The sequence below is a fragment of the Salvelinus alpinus genome, chromosome 25, assembly GCF_045679555.1.
Source record: "Salvelinus alpinus chromosome 25, SLU_Salpinus.1, whole genome shotgun sequence".
Taxonomy (NCBI): Eukaryota; Metazoa; Chordata; class Actinopteri; order Salmoniformes; family Salmonidae; genus Salvelinus; species Salvelinus alpinus.
The window spans coordinates 38,013,734-38,039,923 of record NC_092110.1 but is presented as its reverse complement, the minus strand read 5'-3'; the positions used below and the strand labels follow the sequence as shown (position 1 = coordinate 38,039,923).

Genomic DNA, 26,190 nt, shown 5'->3' with positions numbered 1-26,190 from the left:
TCATCCCCTCTCACTAGCTCATTTGAAACGTTTCACACCCACATTTTCCAAGACAGATAACTTTTGGTCTGGTTTGGTGATCTACTTTTCTCACGGCACCACGGGTGTGGAGGGAAGAATAAAAACAATAATAATACCAATGGGGTTGAGGCACTTCTGAGGCCGGACAGAGTCGCAACCTAGCTTTGGGTGGCGATCAAGGGAATACAATTAATTTCATGCTTTGCTCAAGATGGTAGGTAGCATGGATTTGTTTACACACATATTGGTGTTGGTTAAGGAACAGCTTTGGAATTCATGGGGCTTAACTACACAAGGCTTTCTTTTCAGTGGGGGGGGGGGGGGGGGGGTTAATAGGATGTCCTCTCTCTCAGCAACTTGAACCTCAAAGTTTGGATTTAAGTAAAACCGCTGTAGCTTTTTACTCAGTAAATAGAGAGAAAGCAGCTTTAAAACTTCTAGGCCCCCAGACACTTCCCCCCCCCCCAAAAAAAAAAAACTGGCATTCAGAATTCCAATTTGACTCAGTACTACTGAACAGACTAGGACAATGAAAGACAATGGACAATGCCAAAGATATTATCATTGTCAACTATGCTATCTGACTTGGTTGAGTCCTAGCGGCTGTTAATGACAAAAACAAAACAAAGATTTTCATGATGGACCACTGTATAGTCAGGTCTCATAGGTACCCCTTACGAAAAAAGATTGCAGTCAGAGTGCAGTATAACTGCAGTTACGCCTCGATCACACCGACAGTGGCATTACATTTTGGTACACCAGAAGTACATTCATTTCCAATGGCAGTTGCAGGGTGTTCTGTGTGGTACATAGGTTGGATTTATCGAACGTATGCATCAAACTATATCCGTAGACGGCTTGACAGAAATGGTAGCACACATATCCAGATGATGCTGCGTAACATTTTGCGGAATGACGCTGTCGTTGTGATCGAGGTGTTAGAGTTCAGTATATTCTGCAATTACTGCATCCAAATTACCACAGTTGACTGCAGTTACTGCGATTTTACTGCAGTTTCAAAACTGCTATCTTTTTTCTGTAAAGGACTACTTTGAAGATGATCTACACTACCGTACAAAAGTTTGGGGTCACTTAGAAATGTCCTTGTTTTTGAAAATAAAGCAAATTTTTTGTCCATTAAAATAACATCAAATTGATCAGAAATACAGTGTAGACATTGTTAATGTTGTAAATAACTATTGTAGCTGGAAACAGCAGATTTTTTAATGGAATATCTACATAGGCGTACAGAGGCCCATTATCAGCAACCATCACTCCTGTGTTCCAATGGCACGTTGTGTTAGCTAATCCAAGTTTATCACTTTAAAAGGCTAATCTCAATCTCACCAGTCTCACCACTGACAGCTTCATTAAATGGTACCCGCAAAACACCAGTCTCAACATCAACAGTGAAGAGGCGACTCTGGGATGCTGGCCTTCTAGGCAGAGTTCCTCTGTCCAGTGTCTGTGTTCTTTTGCCCATTTTAATCTTTTATTTTTATTGGCCAGTCTGAGATATGGCTTTTTCTTTGCAACTCTGCCTAGAAGGCCAGCATCCTGGAGCTGCCTCTTCACTGTTGACGTTGAGACTGGTGTTTTGCGGGTACCATTTAATGAAGCTGTCAGTGGTGAGACTGGTGAGATTGAGATTAGCCTTTTAAAGTGATAAACTTGGATTAGCTAACACAACGTGCCATTGGAACACAGGAGTGATGGTTGCTGATAATGGGCCTCTGTACGCCTATGTAGATATTCCATAAAAAATCTGACGTTTCCCGCTACAATAGTCATTTACAACATTAACAATGTCTACACTGTATTTCTGATCAATTTGACGTTATTTTAATGGACAGAAAATGTGCTTTTCTTTCAAAAACAAGGACATTTCTAAGTGACCCCAGACGTTTGAACGGTAGTATATGTAGCTATAATGTCACATTTACTATATGCTTATAGATGTGTTATACTGTATATGCTTCAATATACAACATAATGTACAAAAATACAGTATACACAAAATACAGTAACGCATTTATTTGAATTGTGGCTTCATAGTCAGCATGTGCTAATCATGTATTCCATCCAGTCTATTAAAGCCACTGGATGTAGCCTATAATACGACGATGAAGCACGTCACAGAATGTTCGGAAAGAGAAGAAGAATCTGTTCTTAGCCTTGTTTGTCGTTCACATAGTCGTTCACACACGCAGCAGGGCTATGATGCGGTTGCTGGTTTGCCTGCGTGTAGCTAGTCAGCTGCAGCAACAGCAGATGACCGGCATATGAGAGGAGCGACTCAGCCTCCGATCAGCACACTGCAGTGACGTAGGCTCCAGTGTGGGAAAAGACAGGCGAGCGTCCCCATTCACCAGGCTATTTATAGCACGCAATGCCTCAGCGGTCTGTCATAAGCAGTAGCCTAGGGGATCTGCCAGTCAGCCACACTTGTTGTCTGTGGGATCTGCCAGTCAGCCACACTTGTTGTCTGTGGGATCTGCCAGTCAGCCACACTTGTTGTCTGTGGGATCTGCCAGTCAGCAGCACTTGTTGTCTGTGGGATCTGCCAGTCAGCCACACTTGTTGTCTGTGGGATCTGCCAGTCAGCAGCACTTGTTTTCTGTGGGATCTGCCAGTCAGCAACACTTGTTGTCTGTGGGATCTGCCAGTCAGCAGCACTTGTTGTCTGTGGGATCTGCCAGTCAGCAACACTTGTTGTCTGTGGGATCTGCCATTCAGCCACACTTGTTGTCTGTGGGGTCTACCAGTCAGCCACACTTGTTGTCTGTGGGATCATAGAGTCAGGTGGACACCAGGTTAACAACCCCCTACACAGGGCAAATGACCCTAATCACTGCCCTGTGATATTTTTCCCTGGGAAAAAGTGCCTCCTACTGGCCCTCCAACACCACTTCCAGTAGCATCTGGTCTCCTATCCAGGGACCGACCAGGACCATCCCTGCTTAGCTTCAGAGCATGCCAGCAGTGGTATGCTGCTGGCAGGTCTGTGAGAGCAGCACAATTGATCTTAGACTCTGACTGTGTGTGTGTGTGTGTGTGTGTGTGTGGACAGTGTCTGAGGAGAGAGGGAGGAGGAAGGAAGGTGCATCAGTGTGTAATTAACTAACTAACTTACTAACTTAATGTACCGAAGCAAGGGATTATATAACAAGGTTCTGTCTGCTACACCCTCTCGCTCCCCTCTCACTTTCCCTCCCTCCTGTCCTTTCCATATCAAAATAAGAGAGTGGAGCAGGAAGAGAAGAAGAGACAGGGTGGAGGAGGAAGACAGGAAGAGACAGTGCAGTGCTGCTTAAACTGGGAGGATATGGCAGAGGAAGGGCTAAAGTCAGAGACTCCACTTGAGCTTCCTGCACAAAAGGGTAATCCTCCCCATAATATGGGGTGTCTTTTGAACTGTCGAACACTTTGGAGTTTCAAACGGCTTCTTGAAAAGAATGTTAACATGTATTACTTCCTTGTCACTGCAGACTTCACACACCCACTCAAAACATTAGCACCTTCAGAATACTAAACCCCACTGCTCTAGAGAGACAGGATATCCTGGCGGGGAGTGACTGACTACATACCAATGCCCAATCCACTGTCAGTAGTACGCTGGTGTTGAACTTTGTTCTATCTGAGACGTGTGACGCTTTAGTTTACATCGCAAACTCCACTCCACAAAAGCCATACTCAATAGGAAATGGTCGAGTCTGGTGTGGATAGACAAAATTTCTATCTCGACCCGTTTCAGGTCCGTGAAAGGAGTATGCTGGTGTGGACATTGATACAGAGCCAATGTCCATGTTCCAATCAGAGCCCATGTTCCAATCAGAGCCCATGCCCATGTTCCAATCAGAGCCCATGTTCCAATCAGAGCCCATGTTCCAATCAGAGCCCATGTCCATGTTCCAATCAGAGCCCATGTTCCAATCAGAGCCCATGTCCATGTTCCAATCAGAGCCCATGTTCCAATCAGAGCCCATGTTCCAATCAGAGCCCATGTCCATGTTCCAATCAGAGCCCATGTTCCAATCAGAGCCCATGTCCATGTTCCAATCAGAGCCCATGTTCCAATCAGAGCCCATGTCCATGTTCCAATCAGAGCCCATGTTCCAATCAGAGCCCATGTCCATGTTCCAATCACAGCCCATGTTCCAATCAGAGCCCATGTCCATGTTCCAATCAGAGCCCATGTTCCAATCAGAGCCCATGATCCAATCAGAGCCCATGTCCATGTTCCAATCAGAGCCCATGTTCCAATCAGAGCCCATGTCCATGTTCCAATCAGAGCCCATGTTCCAATCAGAGCCCATGTTCCAATCAGAGCCCATGTTCCAATCAGAGCCCATGTTCCAATCAGAGCCTCTATCTATGTTCCAATATTCATACCATACAGTACTTCGTACAGTAGAATGTATGCCCAATACATCACCTCATTCTACGCAGTATGCTAGTGTGGACAATGAAACAGAGCCAGTGTTCGGCTGTGTCCGAATACCCGTACTCGGTAACCATTTTGGGTATGCGTAAATAGAACGTTTTTACAGTATGTACATTTTTCTTTAAATGTAGTGATGTCATACTCTTATCTGCTTGTCATCTGGCAGAATTCGCAGCTTGCTAATGAGGAAAAGATTTGTCTTTTTAGACCCACGTGTGTTTTACTACAGCTGATAATCAGATAAGAGGACACGTTACACCAAAATGAAGGAATGGAGGGAAACAACACAATTGCGCATTAGATTAAGAATGATCAGTATGGGTGAGTCTAGTATGTTGATATTTGTTGCTTACCGCATAACCTTTTTTGTAAACAGTACATTCAAAATCGTATGTAGCATGATTAGTATTTCGTTTTTTTTAGTAAGTAGTATAGGCAAGAGTGACATGGCCACTATGTTCCAAAGTCCATACCAGCATATACATAGAATGCATACCCATTGCCCAATGCACTACGTCACTTTAAGTAGTATGCTGAAACAGAGCAGCATTCCACATTCAAATCAAAATCAAATCAAATTTTATCTGTCACATGCGCCGAATATAACAGATGTAGACCATACAGTGAAATGCTTACTTACAAGCCCTAAACAACAATGCAGTTTAAGAAAATACCCACACACAAAAAATAAGAGATAGAATAACAAGTAATTAAAGAGCGGCAGTAAATAGCAATAGCGGGGCTATATACAGGGGGTACCGGTACAGAGTCAATGTGTGGGGGCATCGGTGTCAAGGTAATTGAGGTAATATGTACATGTAGGTAGAGTTATTAAAGTGACTATGCATAGATAATAACAGAGAGTAGCAGCAGCGTAGAAGAGGGTGGGGGCAATGAAAATAGTCCGGGTTGCCATTTGATTAGCTGTTCGGGAGTCATATGGCTTGGAGGTAGAAGCTGTTTAGAAGCATCTTGGACCTAGATTTGGTGCTCCGGCACCGCTTGCCGTTTGGTAGCAGAGAAAACAGTCTATGACTAGGGTGGATCTTTAGGGCCTTCCTCTGACACCGCCTGGTATAGAGGTCCTGGATGGCAGGAAGCTTGGCCCCGGTGATGTAGTGGGCCATACGCACCACTCATTGCCATACCAGACAGTGATGCAACCAGTCATGATGCTCTCGATGGTGCAGCTGTAGAACCTTTTGAGGATCTGAGGACCCATGCCAAATCTTTTCAGTATCCTGAGGGGGAATAGGTTTTGTCGTGCCCTCTTCACAACTGTCTTGGTGTGTTAGGACCATGTTAGTTTGTTGTTGATGTGGACGCCAAGGAACTTGAAGCGCTCAACCTGCTCCACTACAGCCCCGTCGATGAGAAAGGTGACTATCCTCCTTTTCCTGTAGTCCACGATCATCTCCTTTGTCTTGATCACGTTGAGGGAGAGGTTGTCCTGGCACCACACGGTCAGGTCTCTGACCTCCTCCCTATAGGCTGTCTCATCGTTGTCGGTGATCCGGCCTACCACCGTTGTCGTCAGCAAACTTAATGATGGTGTTGGAGTCGTGCCTGGCCGTGCAGTCATGAGTGAACAGGGAGTACAGGAGTGGACTGAGCACGCACCCCTGAGGGGCCCCCGTGTTGAGGATCAGCGTGGTTGATGTGTTGTTACCTACCCTTACCACCTGGGGGAGGCCCGGGGATCTGTTGCTGCGGTATGCAAATTGGAGTGGGTCTTGGGTTTCTGAGATAATGGTGTTGATGTGAGCCATGACCAGCTTTTCAAAGCACTTCATGACTACAGACGTGAGTGCTATGGGTCTGTAGTCATTTAGACAGGTTACCTTAGTGTTCTTGGGCACAGGGACTATGGTGGTCTGCTTGAAACATGTTGGTATTACATACTCGGACAGGGAGAGGTTGAAAATGTCAGTGAAGACACTTGTCAGTTGGTCAGCGCATGCTCGGAGTACACATCCTGGTAATCCATCTGGCCCTGCGGCCTTGTGAATGTTGACCTGTTTAAAGGTCATACTCACATCGGCTGCGGAGAGCGTGATCACCCAGTCGTCCAGAACCGCTGATGCTCTCATGCATGTTTCAGTGTTACTTGCCTTGAAGCGAGCATAGAAGTTATTGAGCTCGTCTGGTAGGCTCGTGTCACTGGGCAGGTCTCGGCTGTGCTTCCCTTAGTAGTCTGTAATAGTTTGCAAGCCCTGCCACATCCGACGAATGTCGGAGCCGGTGTAGTACGATTCAATCTTAGTCCTGTATTGACGCTTTACCTGTTTGATGGTTCGTCGGAGGGCATGGCATGGGCGGCAGGTAGCCTAGTGGTTAGAGTGTTGGACTAGTAACCGAAAGGTTGCAAGATCGAATCCCTGAACTGACAAGGTAAAAATCTGTCGTTCTGCCCCTGAACAAGGCAGTTAACCCACTGTTCTGTCATTGAAAATAAGAAAAAAAATCTGACAGACCTCACAGAGAAGTTCTGCTGTCAGGAGCTGTCACAGTGCCATCTCTTCTCAGCACAGCGTCAGATCAGACCCTTAGGCCTACCACCATCAGATCAGATCCTAGGCCGTCATTGAAAATAAGAATTTGTTCTTAACTGACTTGCATACTTAAATAAAGGTAAAATAAAAAAATTTAAAAAAGCGGGATTTCGTATAAGCTTCCAGGTTAGAGTCCCGCTCCTTGAAAGCGGCAGCTCTACCCTTTAGCTCAGTGCGAATGTTGCCTGTAATCCATGGCTTCTGGTTGTGGTATGTATGTATAGTCACTGTGGAGATGACGTCCTCGATGCACTTATTGATAAAGCCAGTGACTGATGTGGTGTACTCCTCAATGCCATCAGAAGAATCCAGGAACATATTCCAGTCTGTGATAGCAAAACAGTCCTGTAGTTTACCATCTGTTTCATCTGACCACTTTTTTATAGGCCGAGTCACTGGTGCTTCCTGCTTTAATTTTTGCTTGTAAGCTGGAATCAGGAGGATAGAATTATGGTCAGATTTGACAAATTGGGTACGAGGGAGAGATGGTACGCGTCTCTGTGTGTGGAGTAAAGGTGTTCTAGAATTATTTTCCCTCTGGTTGCACATTTAACATGCTGATAGAAATGGGGTAAAACTGATTTAAATTTCCCTGCATTATAGTCCTCGGCCACTAGGAGCGCCGCCTCTGGATTAATGTTTTCCTGTTTGCTATGGAGGTATCCAGCTCATTGAGTGCGGTTTTAGTGCCAGCATCGGTCTGTGGTGGTATGTAGACAGCTACAAAAAATACAGATGAAAACTCTTTAGGTAGATAGTGTGGTCTACAGCTTATCATGAGATACTCTACCTCTGGCGAGCAAAACCTTGAGACTTCCTTAGATATTGTGCACCAGTTGTTGTTTACATATATGCATAGGCCCCCGCCCCGTGTCTTACCAGAGGCTGCTGTTCTGTCCTGCTAATGGAGTGTATAACCCGCCAGCTGTATGTTCTTATTGTTGTCGTTCAGCCACGACTCGGTGAAACAAAATATTACAGTTTTTAATGTTCCGTTGGTAGGATATACGTGCTTTCAGTTCATCCCATGTATTTTCTAGTGATGGAATGTTAGCTACCAGATCTTTTCCCGCGAAATCTCAGTTTCCTTCTCCAGCGAATGACGGGGATCTGTTCCTGCTCGGGTGTCTGTAGTATCTCCCTCCCATCCGACTCATTGAAGAAAAACTATTTGTCTAATCTGAGGTGAGTAATCGTAGTACCTGATGTCCAGAAGTTTTTTTCGGTCACAAGAGATGGTAGCAGCAACATTATGTACAAAACAAGTTAAAAACAACCCGGGGGGGAAAAAATAGCATGGTTGGTTAAGAGCCGATAAGAGGGCAGCCATCCCCTCCGGCGTCAGACTGGGCAAGAAGTACGCTTCCCAGTAGTATGCTAGTGAGGACATTGAAACAGCGCAGCATGCTACATTCCCAGTAGTATGCTAGTGAATCCTGGAGGAAATATACAACTATCCATCAGATTATTCCCAATAGTATTTGGCCTTTTAAAAAGTATCCTCCAGAGCCCATTTAGACTGGCACACCAATTAACGGGATAAAACATGAAGGGCCACTAGCGCTCATTAGTCTGACGATGTGTCAGCGGCTGGAACAGATACCACCGACGGATCAATAGAGCCACCACTACCAGTCATGGCATGTGTCACTTTGATTATGTCCTGATCTGAACACAGCTGAACACAGAGTCCTGGGCTGCAATCGTCTAGTTTTGTCTGAATGAAAGTAAATTGCTCACTGGCCACGACTTCATGGTGTTATACTGTACTTATGATCATGTCCTGAGCTAAACACAGTCATGGGTTGCAATCGTCTAGTTTTGTCTGAATGACAGTAAATTGTTGGGGCGGATTTAGCACCAAAACCCACATGGTCGAACACTGCACTTTGGAGGAGGTCAAAACATTTGGGGCTCCATTTTACACATGCATGGAGCCAGGCTCATCCAAAGACCCCTCCTAAAACTATATTATCTGTTGTCTCTCTGGAACATCCTAGAAAAACCTCCCTATGTTGAAGTTCCATTCAAACAAATAGACAAAAGCATAATCATATATTTAAATCTATTGCAACAGTACAACAATGCAACCTAGTACAAAATGTATCGGAGCAAATGTCGATGGAACCTACTCTAAAAGGAAGATATATTGCTCATCACTGAGGGTAAAAAAAAGCATTCTCAATCTCGCGTCTTTAGCAAAAAAAAAAAAGTGGAATGAACATATAATTTGACCTAGCTAGAACAGTAGAGTCTACAACAGTAGAGTCTACAACAGCAGAGTCTACAACAGCAGAGTCTACAACAGCAGAGTCTACAACAGCAGAGTCTACAACAGCAGAGTCTACAACAGCAGAGTCTACAACAGCAGAGTCTACAACAGTAGAGTCTACAACAGTAGAGTCTACAACAGCAGAGTCTACAACAGTAGAGTCTACAACAGCAGAGTCTACAACAGTAGAGTCTACAACAGTAGAGTCTACAACAGCAGAGTCTACAACAGCAGAGTCTACAACAGTAGAGTCTACAACAGCAGAGTCTACAACAGTAGAGTCTACAACAGTAGAGTCTACAACAGCAGAGTCTACAACAGTAGAGTCTACAACAGTAGAGTCTACAGCACAGTAGAGTCTACACGAGCACAGCAGAGTCTACAACAGCAGAGTCTACAACAGTCAGAGTCTACAACAGCAGAGTCTACAACAGCAGAGCTCTACACACAGGCTCACGCAGTCTACAACAGTAGAGTCTACAACAGTCAGAGTCTACAACAGTAGAGTCTACAACAGCAGAGTCTACAACAGGTCTACCGAGAGTCTACAACAGTAGAGTCTACAACAGTAGAGTCTACAACAGCAGAGTAGGTCTACAACAGTAGAGTCTACAACAGTAGAGTCTACAACAGCAGAGTCTACAACAGCAGAGTCTACAACAGCAGAGTCTACAACAGTCAGAGTCTACAACAGCAGAGTCTACAACAGCGAGCCCGAGAGTCTACAACAGATAGAGTCTACAACAGTCAGAGTCTACAACAGCAGAGTCTACAACAGCTAGAGTCTACAACAGTCAGAGTCTACAACAGTAGAGTCTACAACAGTAGAGTCTACAACAGCAGAGTCTACAACAGCAGAGTCTACAACAGCAGAGTCTACAACAGTAGAGTCTACAACAGTAGAGTCTACAACAGCAGAGTCTACAACAGCAGAGTCTACAACAGCAGAGTCTACAACAGTAGAGTCTACAACAGCAGAGTCTACAACAGCAGAGTCTACAACAGTAGAGTCTACAACAGTAGAGTCTACAACAGCAGAGTCTACAACAGCAGAGTCTACAACAGTAGAGTCTACAACAGTAGAGTCTACAACAGCAGAGTCTACAACAGTAGAGTCTACAACAGCAGAGTCTACAACAGCAGAGTCTACAACAGTAGAGTCTACAACAGCAGAGTCTACAACAGCAGTCTACAACAGTAGAGTCTACAACAGTAGAGTCTACAACAGTAGAGTCTACAACAGCAGAGTCTACAACAGCAGAGTCTACAACAGCAGAGTCTACAACAGCAGTCTACAACAGTAGAGTCTACAACAGTAGAGTCTACAACAGCAGAGTCTACAACAGCAGAGTCTACAACAGCAGAGTCTACAACAGTAGAGTCTACAACAGCAGAGTCTACAACAGCAGTCTACAACAGCAGAGTCTACAACAGTAGAGTCTACAACAGTAGAGTCTACAACAGTAGAGTCTACAACAGCAGAGTCTACAACAGCAGAGTCTACAACAGCAGAGTCTACAACAGTAGAGTCTACAACAGCAGAGTCTACAACAGCAGTCTACAACAGCAGTCTACAACAGCAGAGTCTACAACAGCAGAGTCTACAACAGCAGAGTCTACAACAGCAGTCTACAACAGCAGTCTACAACAGCAGAGTCTACAACAGCAGAGTCTACAACAGCAGAGTCTACAACAGCAGAGTCTACAACAGCAGAGTCTACAACAGCAGAGTCTACAACAGCAGTCTACAACAGCAGAGTCTACAACAGCAGTCTACAACAGCAGAGTCTACAACAGTAGTCTACAACAGTAGAGTCTACAACAGCAGAGTCTACAACAGCAGTCTACAACAGTAGAGTCTACAACAGTAGAGTCTACAACAGCAGAGTCTACAACAGCAGAGTCTACAACAGCAGAGTCTACAACAGCAGTCTACAACAGTAGAGTCTACAACAGCAGAGTCTACAACAGCAGAGTCTACAACAGTAGAGTCTACAACAGCAGAGTCTACAACAGCAGTCTACAACAGCAGAGTCTACAACAGTAGAGTCTACAACAGTAGAGTCTACAACAGTAGAGTCTACAACAGCAGAGTCTACAACAGCAGAGTCTACAACAGCAGGGCCTACAACAGTAGAGTCTACAACAGCAGAGTCTACAACAGCAGTCTACAACAGCAGTCTACAACAGCAGAGTCTACAACAGCAGAGTCTACAACAGCAGAGTCTACAACAGCAGTCTACAACAGCAGTCTACAACAGCAGAGTCTACAACAGCAGAGTCTACAACAGCAGAGTCTACAACAGCAGTCTACAACAGCAGAGTCTACAACAGTAGAGTCTACAACAGCAGAGTCTACAACAGCAGAGTCTACAACAGCAGAGTCTACAACAGCAGTCTACAACAGCAGTCTACAACAGCAGTCTACAGTAGAGTCTACAACAGCAGAGTCTACAACAGCAGAGTCTACAACAGCAGAGTCTACAACAGCAGAGTCTACAACAGCAGAGTCTACAACAGCAGAGTCTACAACAGCAGAGTCTACAACAGTAGAGTCTACAACAGCAGAGTCTACAGCAGCAGAGTCTACAACAGCAGAGTCTACAACAGCAGAGAATAACAATATTCTTGGCATTATGGCTCTGTGCCTCTGGCTGGCACACCCCTGGCTTTAGCAGGCTAACACTTCTGTCAGTTGGGGGACAAGGCAGCCGATGCCAGGGCTGGATGGTGCCTCGTTGCCCCATCAGTGACGAGCCCCAGAGGCCAAGCTCTGGAAATCTACAGCGTGTTTGAAGTCCATCCACCCAATGAAATGGTGTTATAGTATAGTACCCGGCTTCACTGTAAGCCGCCATGACGCCATCTCTCTGTGGTCGTATAGGTTGGACAATTGGACCTCGGTCAATTCATTACTGTGGAACTGTACTGTGATATAGTGGAGATGAATGAAACCATCTGTCATCAGGGTCCTAGCACATCACATACCCAATCCTACAATAAAACATTCCACCCTCAGTGACCCCCCCCCCCCCCATCTTCATCATCCATTGTGTCAACTCCATGTATTTCCCATTCATTCACTTAACTATGTTGAGTAATAAAAAAATGACTATCACACGTATTCATGAAGACTCCATGAGAAATGTAGTATGCACTATTCTTTTCCAGCTCTCTCTCTCTCTTGCTTTTAGTGTAAATGTTTGATTCCCTGGGTAGTTCTGTAGTAGAGAACATCTGATGATTTCTCCTGTGGCCGTTTCCCCCCGATGGGGAGCTCCTCTTCACTCGGGTCTGATTGCACTCATTTGCACATGGATAGACCTGGACAGAACAGCGTGCCGCGACCCAGCGTGCCGCGACAGAGTGCTTGATGACGCCCTGCCACTCAGCTCCGGCAAATGTATGGCAGTGGAGTGGAAGTCTAAGAGGTGGAGAATTTACAGGAGCCATACAAATAGAAATGCTAGTTACCATGGCAACTTGACTTGTACACCCTTCAAGCAAGGTTGACTTAAATTAGTGTCTGATCTAGTAATTATAATTCAAATTTTTTTTTTTTTACCCCTTTTGCTCCCACATTTCGTGATATCCAATTGCTAGTTACTGTCTTGTCTCATCGCTTTCTCACTCAAGTACGGACTTGAGAGAGGCGAAGGTCGACAGCCGTGCACAACCCAACCAAGCCGCACTGCTTCTTGTCACAATGCCCACATAACCCAGAAGCCAGCCTCACCAATGTGTCAGAGGAAACACCGTACACCAGGCAACCGTGTCAGCATGCACTGCGCCCGGCCCGTCACAGGAATCGCTAGTGCGCGAAGCGACAAGGATATCCCTGCCGGCCAAACCCTCCCCAAACCCTCCCCAAACCATCCCCAAACCCTCCCCAAATCCTCCCCAAACCCTGACGACGCTGGGCCAATTGTGCGCTGCCCCATGCGTCTCTCGGTCACTGCCGGCTGCGACAGAGCCTGGACTCAAACCCAGAATCTCTAGTGGCACAGCTAGCACTGCGATGCAGTGCCTTAGACCACTGTGCCACTCGGGAGGCCAAGTAACTCAAATTCTATGCTCAGACCACGGCAACTTGACTGGTACAGTCATGGGTACACTCAATATTGTCGCTTGTCCATCCCATCACAGAAAGTTGACTTGAATGGTAATGTCCGTTCCAGTCATTCTAGTGATATGGCACAGACGTTGTACGCCAGTCAACTGGATCTGGGGATAGTGCAGTGATGATCTCACCTGAGGTCGAGGGTGGCCCGAGACCAGACAGGCTAGCTCCAGGGTCTCTCCCTCCCGGATGGTGTAGACGCGCTCGGTGTAGCGCTCCTCCTCGACGTTGCATGCGTGGCCAGAGTGGATGATTCGGACTGTAGGAGGTGCTGTTGAGGAAGAAAATATCAAATAAATTCATGTCAGGTTCAATGAGAAACACAGATGTAACTGATGTAACAAGGACCCCAAAAAGGTTGGTTGAGAGAACCCATTCAAGTAAGTAAATACAATGTATTACTAGCTAGCTAGCTCATTATGAAAAGATTCTACAGTTCCTAGAGGGGAAATCTTTGAGGACAGAGCATCATAATATTCAGTGCTGTCTAATTTGAGTATAATGAAGCCTGTTGCTTTGGGATGTTTTCTGTACTCATATATGGAAAGCTGTGAAAGCCTGTTTGCAGATGAAAAGAGAGGTTGCAAGAGACTAAGGGTATATCCTATATGCCATGGGTTATATGTGTAGGCATACCTACAGTATGTTAGCAAATTACAGTTAAACATCACACACAATGTATAGACCTATTACAGTTGGAGCAGGCCAACCCTGCAGGAGGTGTGCAGGGTTCTGTTAAAAAAACAAACATGTATTTTACCTTTTATTTAACGAGGCAAGTCAGTTAAGAACAAATTCATATTTACAATGACGGCCTACCCCAGCCAAACCCGGACGATGCTGGGCCAATTGTGCGCCGCCCTCTGGGACTCCCAATCAGGGCGATACAGCTTGGATTCAAACCAGGTACTGTAATGATGCCTCTTGCACTGAGATGCAGTGCCTTAGACCGCTGCACCACTCGGGAACTAAATAACACCTGCAGACTTTTATTCCAGCCCAGCAATAACACACCTGATTCAACTTATCAAACCTAATGAGTTGATAATCAAGTGTGCTATTGCTGTGCTGGTATAGAAGTCTGCTCACCCAGCGGATCAGGGATCAGTGGAGTAAGGTTGGCCACCGCTGGTATGGATTTGTTTTTGTTCACCTGAAATGATGCTTCAGTAATAATAACCTACTTGTTATCACTCAGTTATCTATTGTTGTTTTGAGTAACATGTCTAATCTTTACATACCAGTTAGCTTATTTGTACATTTTGAAGTGATGAAGTGTTGATTCTTTGAAGTGAAGTCTTTAAACTGTTTTTTATTGTTAAACTATTATGCAAAATGAACTAGTGTCAATGTTGATTAATCACAATCCTGCAATAAAGAGGGGAAGGGGTTCTGTCTGTAATGTGTCTGTGTTTCTGTGTTGTGTTCTCAAATCAACATTTCCTTTCTGTTACAAGATCTCCAATCTGTTTGATTTGATTGTCACTCTCTCTCAGTATATCAGCTGTGTGAATCCATTTTGCAGCATATCATATGTCAATGCATCGCCAATAGAGTATGATGGAATTACTGTCCTTATGGGCATCTGTCATCTGAAGCAGAGCATGGCTAAACTCACACATTGTTTACATGTTGAGCTGTATGTTCTCAATTTAAAATTATACCAGTAGACAATGTATCTGAGGCAAACTATATATCACATTTTGTACATGCCTTTTAAGTGCTGACATTAAAAAAAAATGTGCACATCCAACCCTTGTAATTTCGGTACAGTATGAACATAAAGAGACGAGCATTACAGGTAACATTTTATGAGATTCATTTAATTTCATTCATTTTAGCAATGTTGTTTGCATAATGATTGATGTTCCCATAGACAGTACATGGTTGCTCTATGCATCACTGGATAAACTACAGACTGGGCTAACAGCTAAACTTTTAGGTCAATAATAATCGTTTATTTTTTATGTTGGCTTTAGAATCGTGAGAGGAATAGGAACTAGCTAGTTAGTTATACCTAGGTAGCTTACAAGGTTAGCTGACTTTTCTTAAAACCAACCTCATTGTGGAACGCTACACGTCCCTCATGCTAGCCTTTACAGCCAAATATCACTTCAGAAAAATATGAATATGGCCAGAATTGTAGACCATTTCTGCTTTAGATCATCGTGAAATAACAGAGAAATGCTGTGAAAACCAACGCGCTGACAACGCAGTAAATTGCGTGTTTTGTTGAAATGTTTTGACCTCACGCGCTGTTTACTCCGCACTAATCTGCTAATCTGCTGAGCACCTTTTGGAGCGCCGCCCTAGCAAGGCGTTTGATTGGTTTGACGTGTTGAGAGGCGTCACTGATTTACACTGGGTTCTGACCCCTCTTTAGATGATTTCTGACATGGAACTTCCGGGTTCGTGACGAGGCTACAGTCCATAAAATTAGCATGTAGAAACAGTGAAAAAACAGGTATGGCTAAAGTCACAGTCCATATAACTAGGGCAATTAATTTTTCTCCTGTTCAGGACAAACGTCTGCCTCTGCTGATTCACACAATGTTACCCGTGTGCAGTTACCTGCATCTCCCCGGCTGATGTAAAGCACAGACGATTTGAGAGGAGCAAGATTTATGCAATAAACCAAGGATATTATTAAATCTTTAGAAACGGGAGATAAAAAATAACCTTATCTTATTAGACTTCAAAAAGTTGAGACCGACGAGCCGGGATGTTTCCAATATTGATCCCCCCCATATGAACAGCCAGAACTGAAGCATCCAGTATCACAGAGCTGGAGCTTCAATGATATACTCATGAGTCATTCCCCCAAGTAGCTCTGAAATTAATGTAATTTTCGACTATTCTTATTGAGGTAGCCTCCTATCGTGCAGAGTAGAGTAGTTCATTGCAATGTGTTTGAAATGTGCTGTTTGAAATGAAAATAATGGATTTCATGTTGAGAATGTGTATTGGGAGGCCATAATGCAACATAAGAAAACTTTATGAGCCGGGAAAATACGTTTCTACTCATATTGTGTGTGTGTGTGTGTGTGGGGGGGGGGGGGGGTGGGGGGTTATGGTAATTAAAAAGCACAGGCCCAAAATAGCTACTGAGCTGAAGGTTAAGGCTGTTCCATCGGATTGCACAACAAAGGGAAAAACTTAAACTATTGTACTTCCTGTGTGCCAGCTGCCTGCAATGTACCCTGACCTACTTTTCTATTGTCTATTTTTAGAGAATGAATCTCCCCCCCCCCCCCCCCACATGACTCTGCTAATGTGGCCGTCCTGTGATGTCAGTCTTCTCTGTAGCATGCGTCACCAAAATATGGCCCCATAGGATGACAATGACGTGGGTACCCATTTTCTTGGTTCAGTGAGTAGCATATGTTCAGGGTTTAACATATGTAAACATGTCTCGTGTGGATTTGAATAGAATAAAACGACCTCGGAGAAAAGAGAGGCAAACAATTTGGACGTGTGTTCATGGAGCCTGCATTCGCCCACATAAAAAAATACTACAGTTTACTATAGAATACTATAGTACTTACTATAAAATTCTACAGAATGCTGTAGTAAACTTTAGTATACTGTAGAATACTATACTCCACACTGAAGTATCCCTCAATCGTGTAGTGCTTACTAAATCATTTTTATATCGATTGGGCTGCTAGCTAGCTTTACTGCTAGCTGCTAGCTTTGTCAACGCTGTTTTGATTTGAGCTGTCCTTGGGGAGCTCATGCCAGGGATTTCCTCTGAGGTTCTCCCTCGATTGTGTAGTGCTTACTATAGAATTGTGTAGTATGCTATACTCCACACTGTAGTATCCCTTGATTTATTTGACTATTTAAAAACACAATACAACCAGTCAAAACTGTTCGCTGCTCTGGCACCCCAATGGTGGAACAAACTCCCTCACGACGCCAGGTCAGCGGAGTCAATCACCACCTTCCGGAGACACCTGAAACCCCACCTCTTTAAGGAATACCTAGGATAGGTAAAAAAGGATAGGTAACTCTCTTAAAAGAGTTAGATGCACTATTGTAAAGTGGTTGTTCCACTGGATATCATAAGGTGAATGCACCAATTTGTAAGTCGCTCTGGATAAGAGCGTCTGCTAAATGACTTAAATGTAATGTAAATGTAACAACCACAAATGTGGATACAACGCATTTAGAGATTTGTTCGAGAATAACAAAACATTTTTTTTTTTTTTTTATGTATTTCCATTGTGGCCCAACAGCTACAGCTAACCCACATGAAATAAATACTACAGTATACTATGGTCTAATTACTGTAGTATTACTAGATATTATAGTTTTCACTGTAGTGTTTTTGCAGACATGACCGAAGTATCCTGCATTATTCACTGTAATGTTTTTGCGAACATGACTGTAGTATATTGTAGTAACACCGGCAGACTAGGGTTAGCTAAAATGGCACAACTACCACACTACACCAGTTACTGTTTAATGAGAACACCTCAACCAGAACATAAGATACACCAGTTACTGTTTAATGAGTGGAACACCTCAACCAGAACATAAGATACACCAGTTACTGTTTAATGAGGAGAACACCACAACCAGAACATAAGACTCTACACCAGTTACTGTTTAATGAGTGGAACACCTCAACCAGAACATAAGACTCTACACCAGTTACTGTTTAATGAGGGGAACACCTCAACCAGAACATAAGACTCTACACCAGTTACTGTTTAATGAGGGGAACACCTCAACCAGAACATAAGACTCTACACCAGTTACTGTTTAATGAGGGGAACACCTCAACCAGAACATAAGATACACCAGTTACTGTTTAATGAGTGGAACACCTCAACCAGAACATAAGACTCTACACCAGTTACTGTTTAATGAGGGGAACACCACAACCAGAACATAAGACTCTACACCAGTTACTGTTTAATGAGGGGAACACCTCAACCAGAACATAAGACTCTACACCAGTTACTGTTTAATGAGGGGAACACCTCAACCAGAACATAAGACTCTACACCAGTTACTGTTTAATGAGTGGAACACCTCAACCAGAACATAAGACTCTACACCAGTTACTGTTTAATGAGTGGAACACCTCAACCAGAACATAAGACTCTACAGCAGTTACTGTTTAATGAGGGGAACACCTCAACCAGAACATAAGACTCTACACCAGTTACTGTTTAATGAGGGGAACACCTCAACCAGAACATAAGACTCTACAGCAGTTACTGTTTAATGAGTGGAACACCTCAACCAGAACATAAGATACACCAGTTACTGTTTAATGAGTGGAACACCTCAACCAGAACATAAGACTCTACACCAGTTACTGTTTAATGAGTGGAACACCTCAACCAGAACATAAGACTCTATACCAGTTGCTGTTTAATGAGGGGAACACCTCAACCAGAACATAAGACTCTATACCAGTTGCTGTTTAATGAGGGGAACACCACAACCAGAACATAAGATACACCAGTTACTGTTTAATGAGTGGAACACCTCAACCAGAACATAAGACTCTACACCAGTTACTGTTTAATGAGTGGAACACCTCAACCAGAACATAAGACTCTACACCAGTTACTGTTTAATGAGGAGAACACCACAACCAGAAAATAAGATACACCAGTTACTGTTTAATGAGTGGAACACCTCAACCAGAACATAAGACTCTACACCAGTTACTGTTTAATGAGTGGAACACCTCAACCAGAACATAAGACTCTACACCAGTTACTGTTTAATGAGGAGAACACCACAACCAGAAAATAAGATACACCAGTTACTGTTTAATGAGTGGAACACCTCAACCAGAACATAAGACTCTACACCAGTTACTGTTTAATGAGTGGAACACCTCAACCAGAACATAAGACTCTACACCAGTTACTGTTTAATGAGGAGAACACCTCAACTAGAACACAAGACTCTACACCAGTTACTGTTTAATGAGGAGAACACCTCAACCAGAACACAAGACTCTACACCAGTTACTGTTTAATGAGTGGAACACCTCAACCAGAACACAAGACTCTATACCAGTTACTGTTTAATGAGTGGAACACCTCAACCAGAACATAAGACTCTACAGCAGTTACTGTTTAATGAGTGGAACACCTCAACCAGAACATAAGACTCTACAGCAGTTACTGTTTAATGAGTGGAACACCTCAACCAGAACATAAGACTCTACACCAGTTACTGTTTAATGAGTGGAACACCTCAACCAGAACATAAGACTCTACACCAGTTACTGTTTAATGAGGGGAACACCTCAACCAGAACACAAGACTCTACACCAGTTACTGTTTAATGAGTGGAACACCTCAACCAGAACATAAGACTCTACAGCAGTTACTGTTTAATGAGGGGAACACCTCAACCAGAACATAAGACTCTACACCAGTTACTGTTTAATGAGGGGAACACCTCAACCAGAACATAAGACTCTACACCAGTTACTGTTTAATGAGGGGAACACCTCAACCAGAACATAAGACTCTACAGCAGTTACTGTTTAATGAGTGGAACACCTCAACCAGAACATAAGATACACCAGTTACTGTTTAATGAGTGGAACACCTCAACCAGAACATAAGACTCTACACCAGTTACTGTTTAATGAGTGGAACACCTCAACCAGAACATAAGACTCTACACCAGTTACTGTTTAATGAGTGGAACACCTCAACCAGAACATAAGACTCTACACCAGTTGCTGTTTAATGAGGGGAACACCTCAACCAGAACATAAGACTCTACACCAGTTACTGTTTAATGAGTGGAACACCTCAACCAGAACATAAGACTCTACACCAGTTGCTGTTTAATGAGGGGAACACCTCAACCAGAACATAAGACTCTACACCAGTTACTGTTTAATGAGTGGAACACCTCAACCAGAACATAAGATACACCAGTTACTGTTTAATGAGTGGAACACCTCAACCAGAACATAAGATACACCAGTTACTGTTTAATGAGTGGAACACCTCAACCAGAACATAAGACTCTACACCAGTTACTGTTTAATGAGTGGAACACCTCAACTAGAACACAAGACTCTACACCAGTTACTGTTTAATGAGGAGAACACCTCAACCAGAACACAAGACTCTACACCAGTTACTGTTTAATGAGTGGAACACCTCAACCAGAACATAAGACTCTACAGCAGTTACTGTTTAATGAGGGGAACACCTCAACCAGAACATAAGACTCTACAGCAGTTACTGTTTAATGAGTGGAACACCTCAACCAGAACATAAGATACACCAGTTACTGTTTAATGAGTGGAACACCTCAACCAGAACATAAGACTCTACACCAGTTACTGTTTAATGAGGGGAACACCTCAACCAGAACATAAGATACACCAGTTACTGTTTAATGAGGGGAACACCTCAACCAGAACATAAGACTCTACAGCAGTTACTGTTTAATGAGTGGAACACCTCAACCAGAACATAAGATACACCAGTTACTGTTTAATGAGTGGAACACCTCAACCAGTACATAAGACTCTACAGCAGTTACTGTTTAATGAGGGGAACACCTCAACCAGTACATAAGACTCTACAGCAGTTACTGTTTAATGAGGGGAACACCTCAACCAGAACATAAGATACACCAGTTACTGTTTAATGAGGGGAACACCTCAACCAGAACATAAGACTCTACACCAGTTACTGTTTAATGAGGAGAACACCTCAACCAGAAGATACGACTCTACAGCAGTTACTGTTTAATGAGGGGAACACCTCAACCAGAACATAAGATACACCAGTTACTGTTTAATGAGGAGAACACCTCAACCAGAACATAAGACTCTACAGCAGTTACTGTTTAATGAGGGGAACACCTCAACCAGAACATAAGATACACCAGTTACTGTTTAATGAGGGGAACACCTCAACCAGAACACAAGACTCTACACCAGTTACTGTTTAATGAGTGGAACACCTCAACCAGAACATAAGATACACCAGTTACTGTTTAATGAGTGGAACACCTCAACCAGAACATAAGATACACCAGTTACTGTTTAATGAGTGGAACACCTCAACCAGAACATAAGACTCTACACCAGTTACTGTTTAATGAGGAGGACACCTCAACCAGAACATAAGACTCTACAGCAGTTACTGTTTAATGAGGAGGACACCTCAACCAGAACATAAGACTCTACAGCAGTTACTGTTTAATGAGTGGAACACCTCAACCAGAACATAAGATACACCAGTTACTGTTTAATGAGGGGAACACCTCAACCAGAACACAAGACTCTACACCAGTTACTGTTTAATGAGGGGAACACCTCAACCAGAACATAAGATACACCAGTTACTGTTTAATGAGTGGAACACCTCAACCAGAACATAAGACTCTACAGCAGTTACTGTTTAATGAGTGGAACACCTCAACCAGAACATAAGACTCTACAACAGTTACTGTTTAATGAGGGGAACACCTCAACCAGAACATAAGACTCTACAACAGTTACTGTTTAATGAGGGGAACACCTCAACCAGAACATAAGACTCTACACCAGTTACTGTTTAATGAGGGGAACACCTCAACCAGAACACAAGACTCTACACCAGTTACTGTTTAATGAGGGGAACACCTCAACCAGAACACAAGACTCTACACCAGTTACTGTTTAATGAGGGGAACACCTCAACCAGAACACAAGACTCTACACCAGTTACTGTTTAATGAGGAGAACACCTCAACCAGAACACAAGACTCTACACCAGTTACTGTTTAATGAGGGGAACACCTCAACCAGAACACAAGACTCTACACCAGTTACTGTTTAATGAGGAGAACACCTCAACCAGAACATAAGACTCTACACCAGTTACTGTTTAATGAGGGGAACACCTCAACCAGAACATAAGACTCTACACCAGTTCAAATCAAAAGAAAACAGTATTTGTCACATGCACAGTGAAATGCTTACTTACAAATCCTTAACCAACAATGTAGTTTTAAGAAAAATAAGTGTTAAGAAAGTATATACTAAAATAAACGGAGGAAAAAATTAAATGATAATAATAATTAAAGAGCACCAATAAAATAACAGTAGCGAGGCTATATACAGGAGGTACCGGTACAGAGTCAATGTGGAGGCTATATACAGGAGGTACCGGTACAGAGTCAATGTGGAGGGTATATACAGGAGGTACCGGTACAGAGTCAATGTGGAGGCTATATACAGGAGGTACCGGTACAGAGTCAATGTGGAGGGTATATACAGGCGGTACCGGTACAGAGTCAATGTGGAGGCTATATACAGGAGGTACCGGTACAGAGTCAATGTGGAGGGTATATACAGGCGGTACCGGTACAGAGTCAATGTGGAGGCTATATACAGGAGGTACCGGTACAGAGTCAATGTGGAGGCTTTATACAGGAGGTACCGGTACAGAGTCAATGTGGAGGCTTTATACAGGAGGTACCGGTACAGAGTCAATGTGGAGGCTATATACAGGAGGTACCGGTACAGAGTCAATGTGCGGTGGCACCGGTTAGTTGAGGTAATTGAGGTAATATGTACATGTACCGTACAAGTCAAAAGTTTGTACACACCTACTCATTCAAGGGTTTTTCTTTATTTTGACTATTTTCTAAATTGTAGAATAATAGTAAAGACATCAAAACTATTAAATAACACATATGGAATCATGTAGTGACCAAAAAAATCTAAATATATTTTATATTTGAGATTCTTCAAAGTAGCCGCCGTTTGCTTGATGACAGCTTTGCACACTCTTGGCATTCTCTCAACCAGAACATAAGACACACAGGTTTGTGACAGGCCACCTATTGAGTTGGGTCAACAGTTCTGAGCAATGCAACGGAGTCGACAACACACATTAGCAAAAAATAAACAAAAATGCATTACATCTAAACGTTAGTGATTCTAGGCACATTAAAGGGAAACTGTAGAGAGGCAGATGTAAAGAAGAAACAACTTTTTTCCCCCTCCCAAATGTTGTGGTATCCAATTGGTAGTTACAGTCTTGTCTCATCGCTGCAACTCCCGTACGGACTCGGGAGAGGCGAAGGTCGAGAGCCGTGTGTCCTCCGAAACACAACCCAACCAAGCCGCACTGCTTCTTGACAATGCCCACTTAACCCAGAAGCCAGCTGCACCAATGTGAAGGAGGAAAACACTGTACACCTGGCGACCGTGTCAGCGTGCACTGCGCTCGGCCAGCCACAGGAGTCACTAGTGCGCGATGGGACAAGGACATCCCTGCCGGCCAAACCCTCCTCTAACCCTCCCCTAACCCGGACGACGCTGGGCCAATTGTGCGCCGCCCTATGGGTCTCCCGATCGTGACAGAGCCTGGACTCGAACCCAGAATCTCTAGTGGACCACAGCGCCACTCAGGAGGCCCATTTCTGTTTGACAGAAATAACGCACATTAACAAGAGTACACCAAAATGACTTTGATCTGTTACTTCCACTTGATAGCTTTCTGAAATACAACAGCGTTCAGCTGACCAAGTTCACAAGAGGACTAAGAACAAACAATAATGTTCTTCTGATGGTAGAAAATAAATAACAGTTAACCACTGCATTTACATAAACAGTAGATATTTTAGAAATACAAATTACTTTACTTAAAGGGTCCCTATTGGAGGGCACTGCAAATAAACTGCCTGGACCTCAAAACCAGCAAAACCTCTCCAAACAAACCAACTGAAAACAGGAGGACATTATTGCAGTGGTTTTACATAATGAATATCTTGAATATTGTCACATGAATAAACTCACTGATGGTCAAACTGAACACATACAATTCAGAACAATCGACCACACTCCAAACATTTCTTCAAGACAGCATGGTCACAAAATGGTTGCTCACAGAACTCAACCAACAGCAACGACTTATGGTTTATACACAAAGGACCTTCCAGGTACAAAGCTCTCACCTGAGCATGACGAAGGGGTGCTTTTATACGTTTCTCTCCTCTTCTTCTTCGTGGTTTAACGGTGGTTGGCATCCAATATGTTGCATTACCACCCCCAACTGGACTATAATATAAATCCATGATACTTGGTGATACAATCCATTCATTAAAAACCTACTCCCCAACTCCCCCACTACTTTGACCCTATCTGCTCCTGCACCATGCCAACGGCCTGGGAGAACGGGACACCAACACTCAACACACCCTGTTACTCTTCTGAAGTCAAATCTTGTATACCCAAATACTTCTCTGCAGCTGCCAGCACAACATCTATTTTCTGTGATTTGTGTTTCATCTCTGTGGTACAGTTGATAACCATTGCTATGAACACTAACAAGCCAACCTTACTGAAGCATAAAGTATATCACTCATTGGCCTATCCCTCTGTTCTGGCACAGATCTACTACTCACAGGGATCCTCTCAGAATCACTCACCCTTGACCCATCCTCCTCTACTTTCGTCACTGCTTCAGCATATGACATCTTCTGCACTACTCTGACTCTGGCCACCTCAACCTGCCTCTCTCGCACCGGACACTTCTGATCCCCAGCAACATGGGCACCCCTACAGTTGACACACAACTTTATCCACCGAAACTACACAATCCTCTATCCCATTCTGTCCTGCACACTTCCCACATCTTGGAATCTCTCTCCAACACACTGCTACGACATGACCATAAATGTGGCACCTGAAACACCGCAGTGGATTCGGCACAAAAGCTCTAACAGGATAACTGATATATCCTAAAAATGACTTTGTCTGGTAAAGACTCTGACTCAAAACTCAAAAGGACTGACAATGTTTCACCACGCTTACCACCGGGTCTACGTCGCAAAATGGTCGGGCGTCACAAACACCAGGAAACTTCAATTGCTCCACTTCCACACTTAACGCTACCCCCGAAATCACTCCTTTCAATGGTGCCCTGTTCCTAAGGGCAAAGCAAGAAACCGATCTAGACCCAAGTTGCAAGGCGACAGAGCACTCTCTCCCTTTTGGCAGAAGAAACACAAACAAATATCACAAGTCCACTACAGGTTACCTTCACTGATTCAACTCCACACAGATCCTTTCCCACCCACCCGTAAAAAACATTAGTGACATCTGCTGGTGAGCAATGAAAAGCAGCATTTGAAGTTCATATAAAAAAATCTACAATATTCCTCAAATCTCCAGCAGCTAGTTGCAGGTCTTAGTAGACTACTATCAGTTACCATACAGGATAACAACTTTCATCATGCTTCCCTTTTTTGCTGTGAATCCCTTTTTTTTGTTGTCAAAAACTGTGAATCTATGTCATTATTTGTTTTACTTTACTGAATTAAACTAATTGTTTAAACAACAATGTGAAGAAAGTGTGGTTTCACACAAAACAATTATTAAAATAATATGCCTTAGCTGGGATTCAACCCCATTCCCTGTTGTCTGAGTGTTCTGGTCCCTGAGACCCCAACTCTACCTGCTAAGCTACTGATCAGGTGACGCTACATTAAAAAAAATGTAATACATTGTAAGGTGTTCAGTCGAGGCCGGTGTTTGAAAGCAACTTGGAATCGAAGAAAGCCCCAGAACCACAACAAAATCTGTGGGTTCTCGCATTTTGCCAAACAATTTGAAAAACCACGTGATAAAAAAAAGTATAGGTACATTGATGTATAGGTACATTGGTACATAGGTACATTGTGTCGGATCAGTAATACTTTGAAACGAGTATCGGTACATTGTGTCGGATCAGTAGTGCTTTGAAACGAGCATCAATTCATTGTGTCGGATCAGTAGTGCTAAGGA

The 26,190-nt window shown here is 43.5% G+C and overlaps 1 protein-coding gene across 1 annotated transcript in view; it reads right to left on the bottom strand.

Moving 5' to 3' along the window:
• LOC139553914 (MAM domain-containing glycosylphosphatidylinositol anchor protein 2-like) overlaps positions 1 to 26,190 on the bottom strand; it is a 196,083-nt gene that overhangs the window by 128,423 nt on the left and 41,470 nt on the right. Inside the window, exon 2 of the mRNA XM_071366690.1 lies at positions 13,541 to 13,680. Coding sequence (XP_071222791.1) covers positions 13,541 to 13,680 — 140 coding nt within the window. The remainder of the gene's footprint in view (positions 1 to 13,540; positions 13,681 to 26,190) is intronic.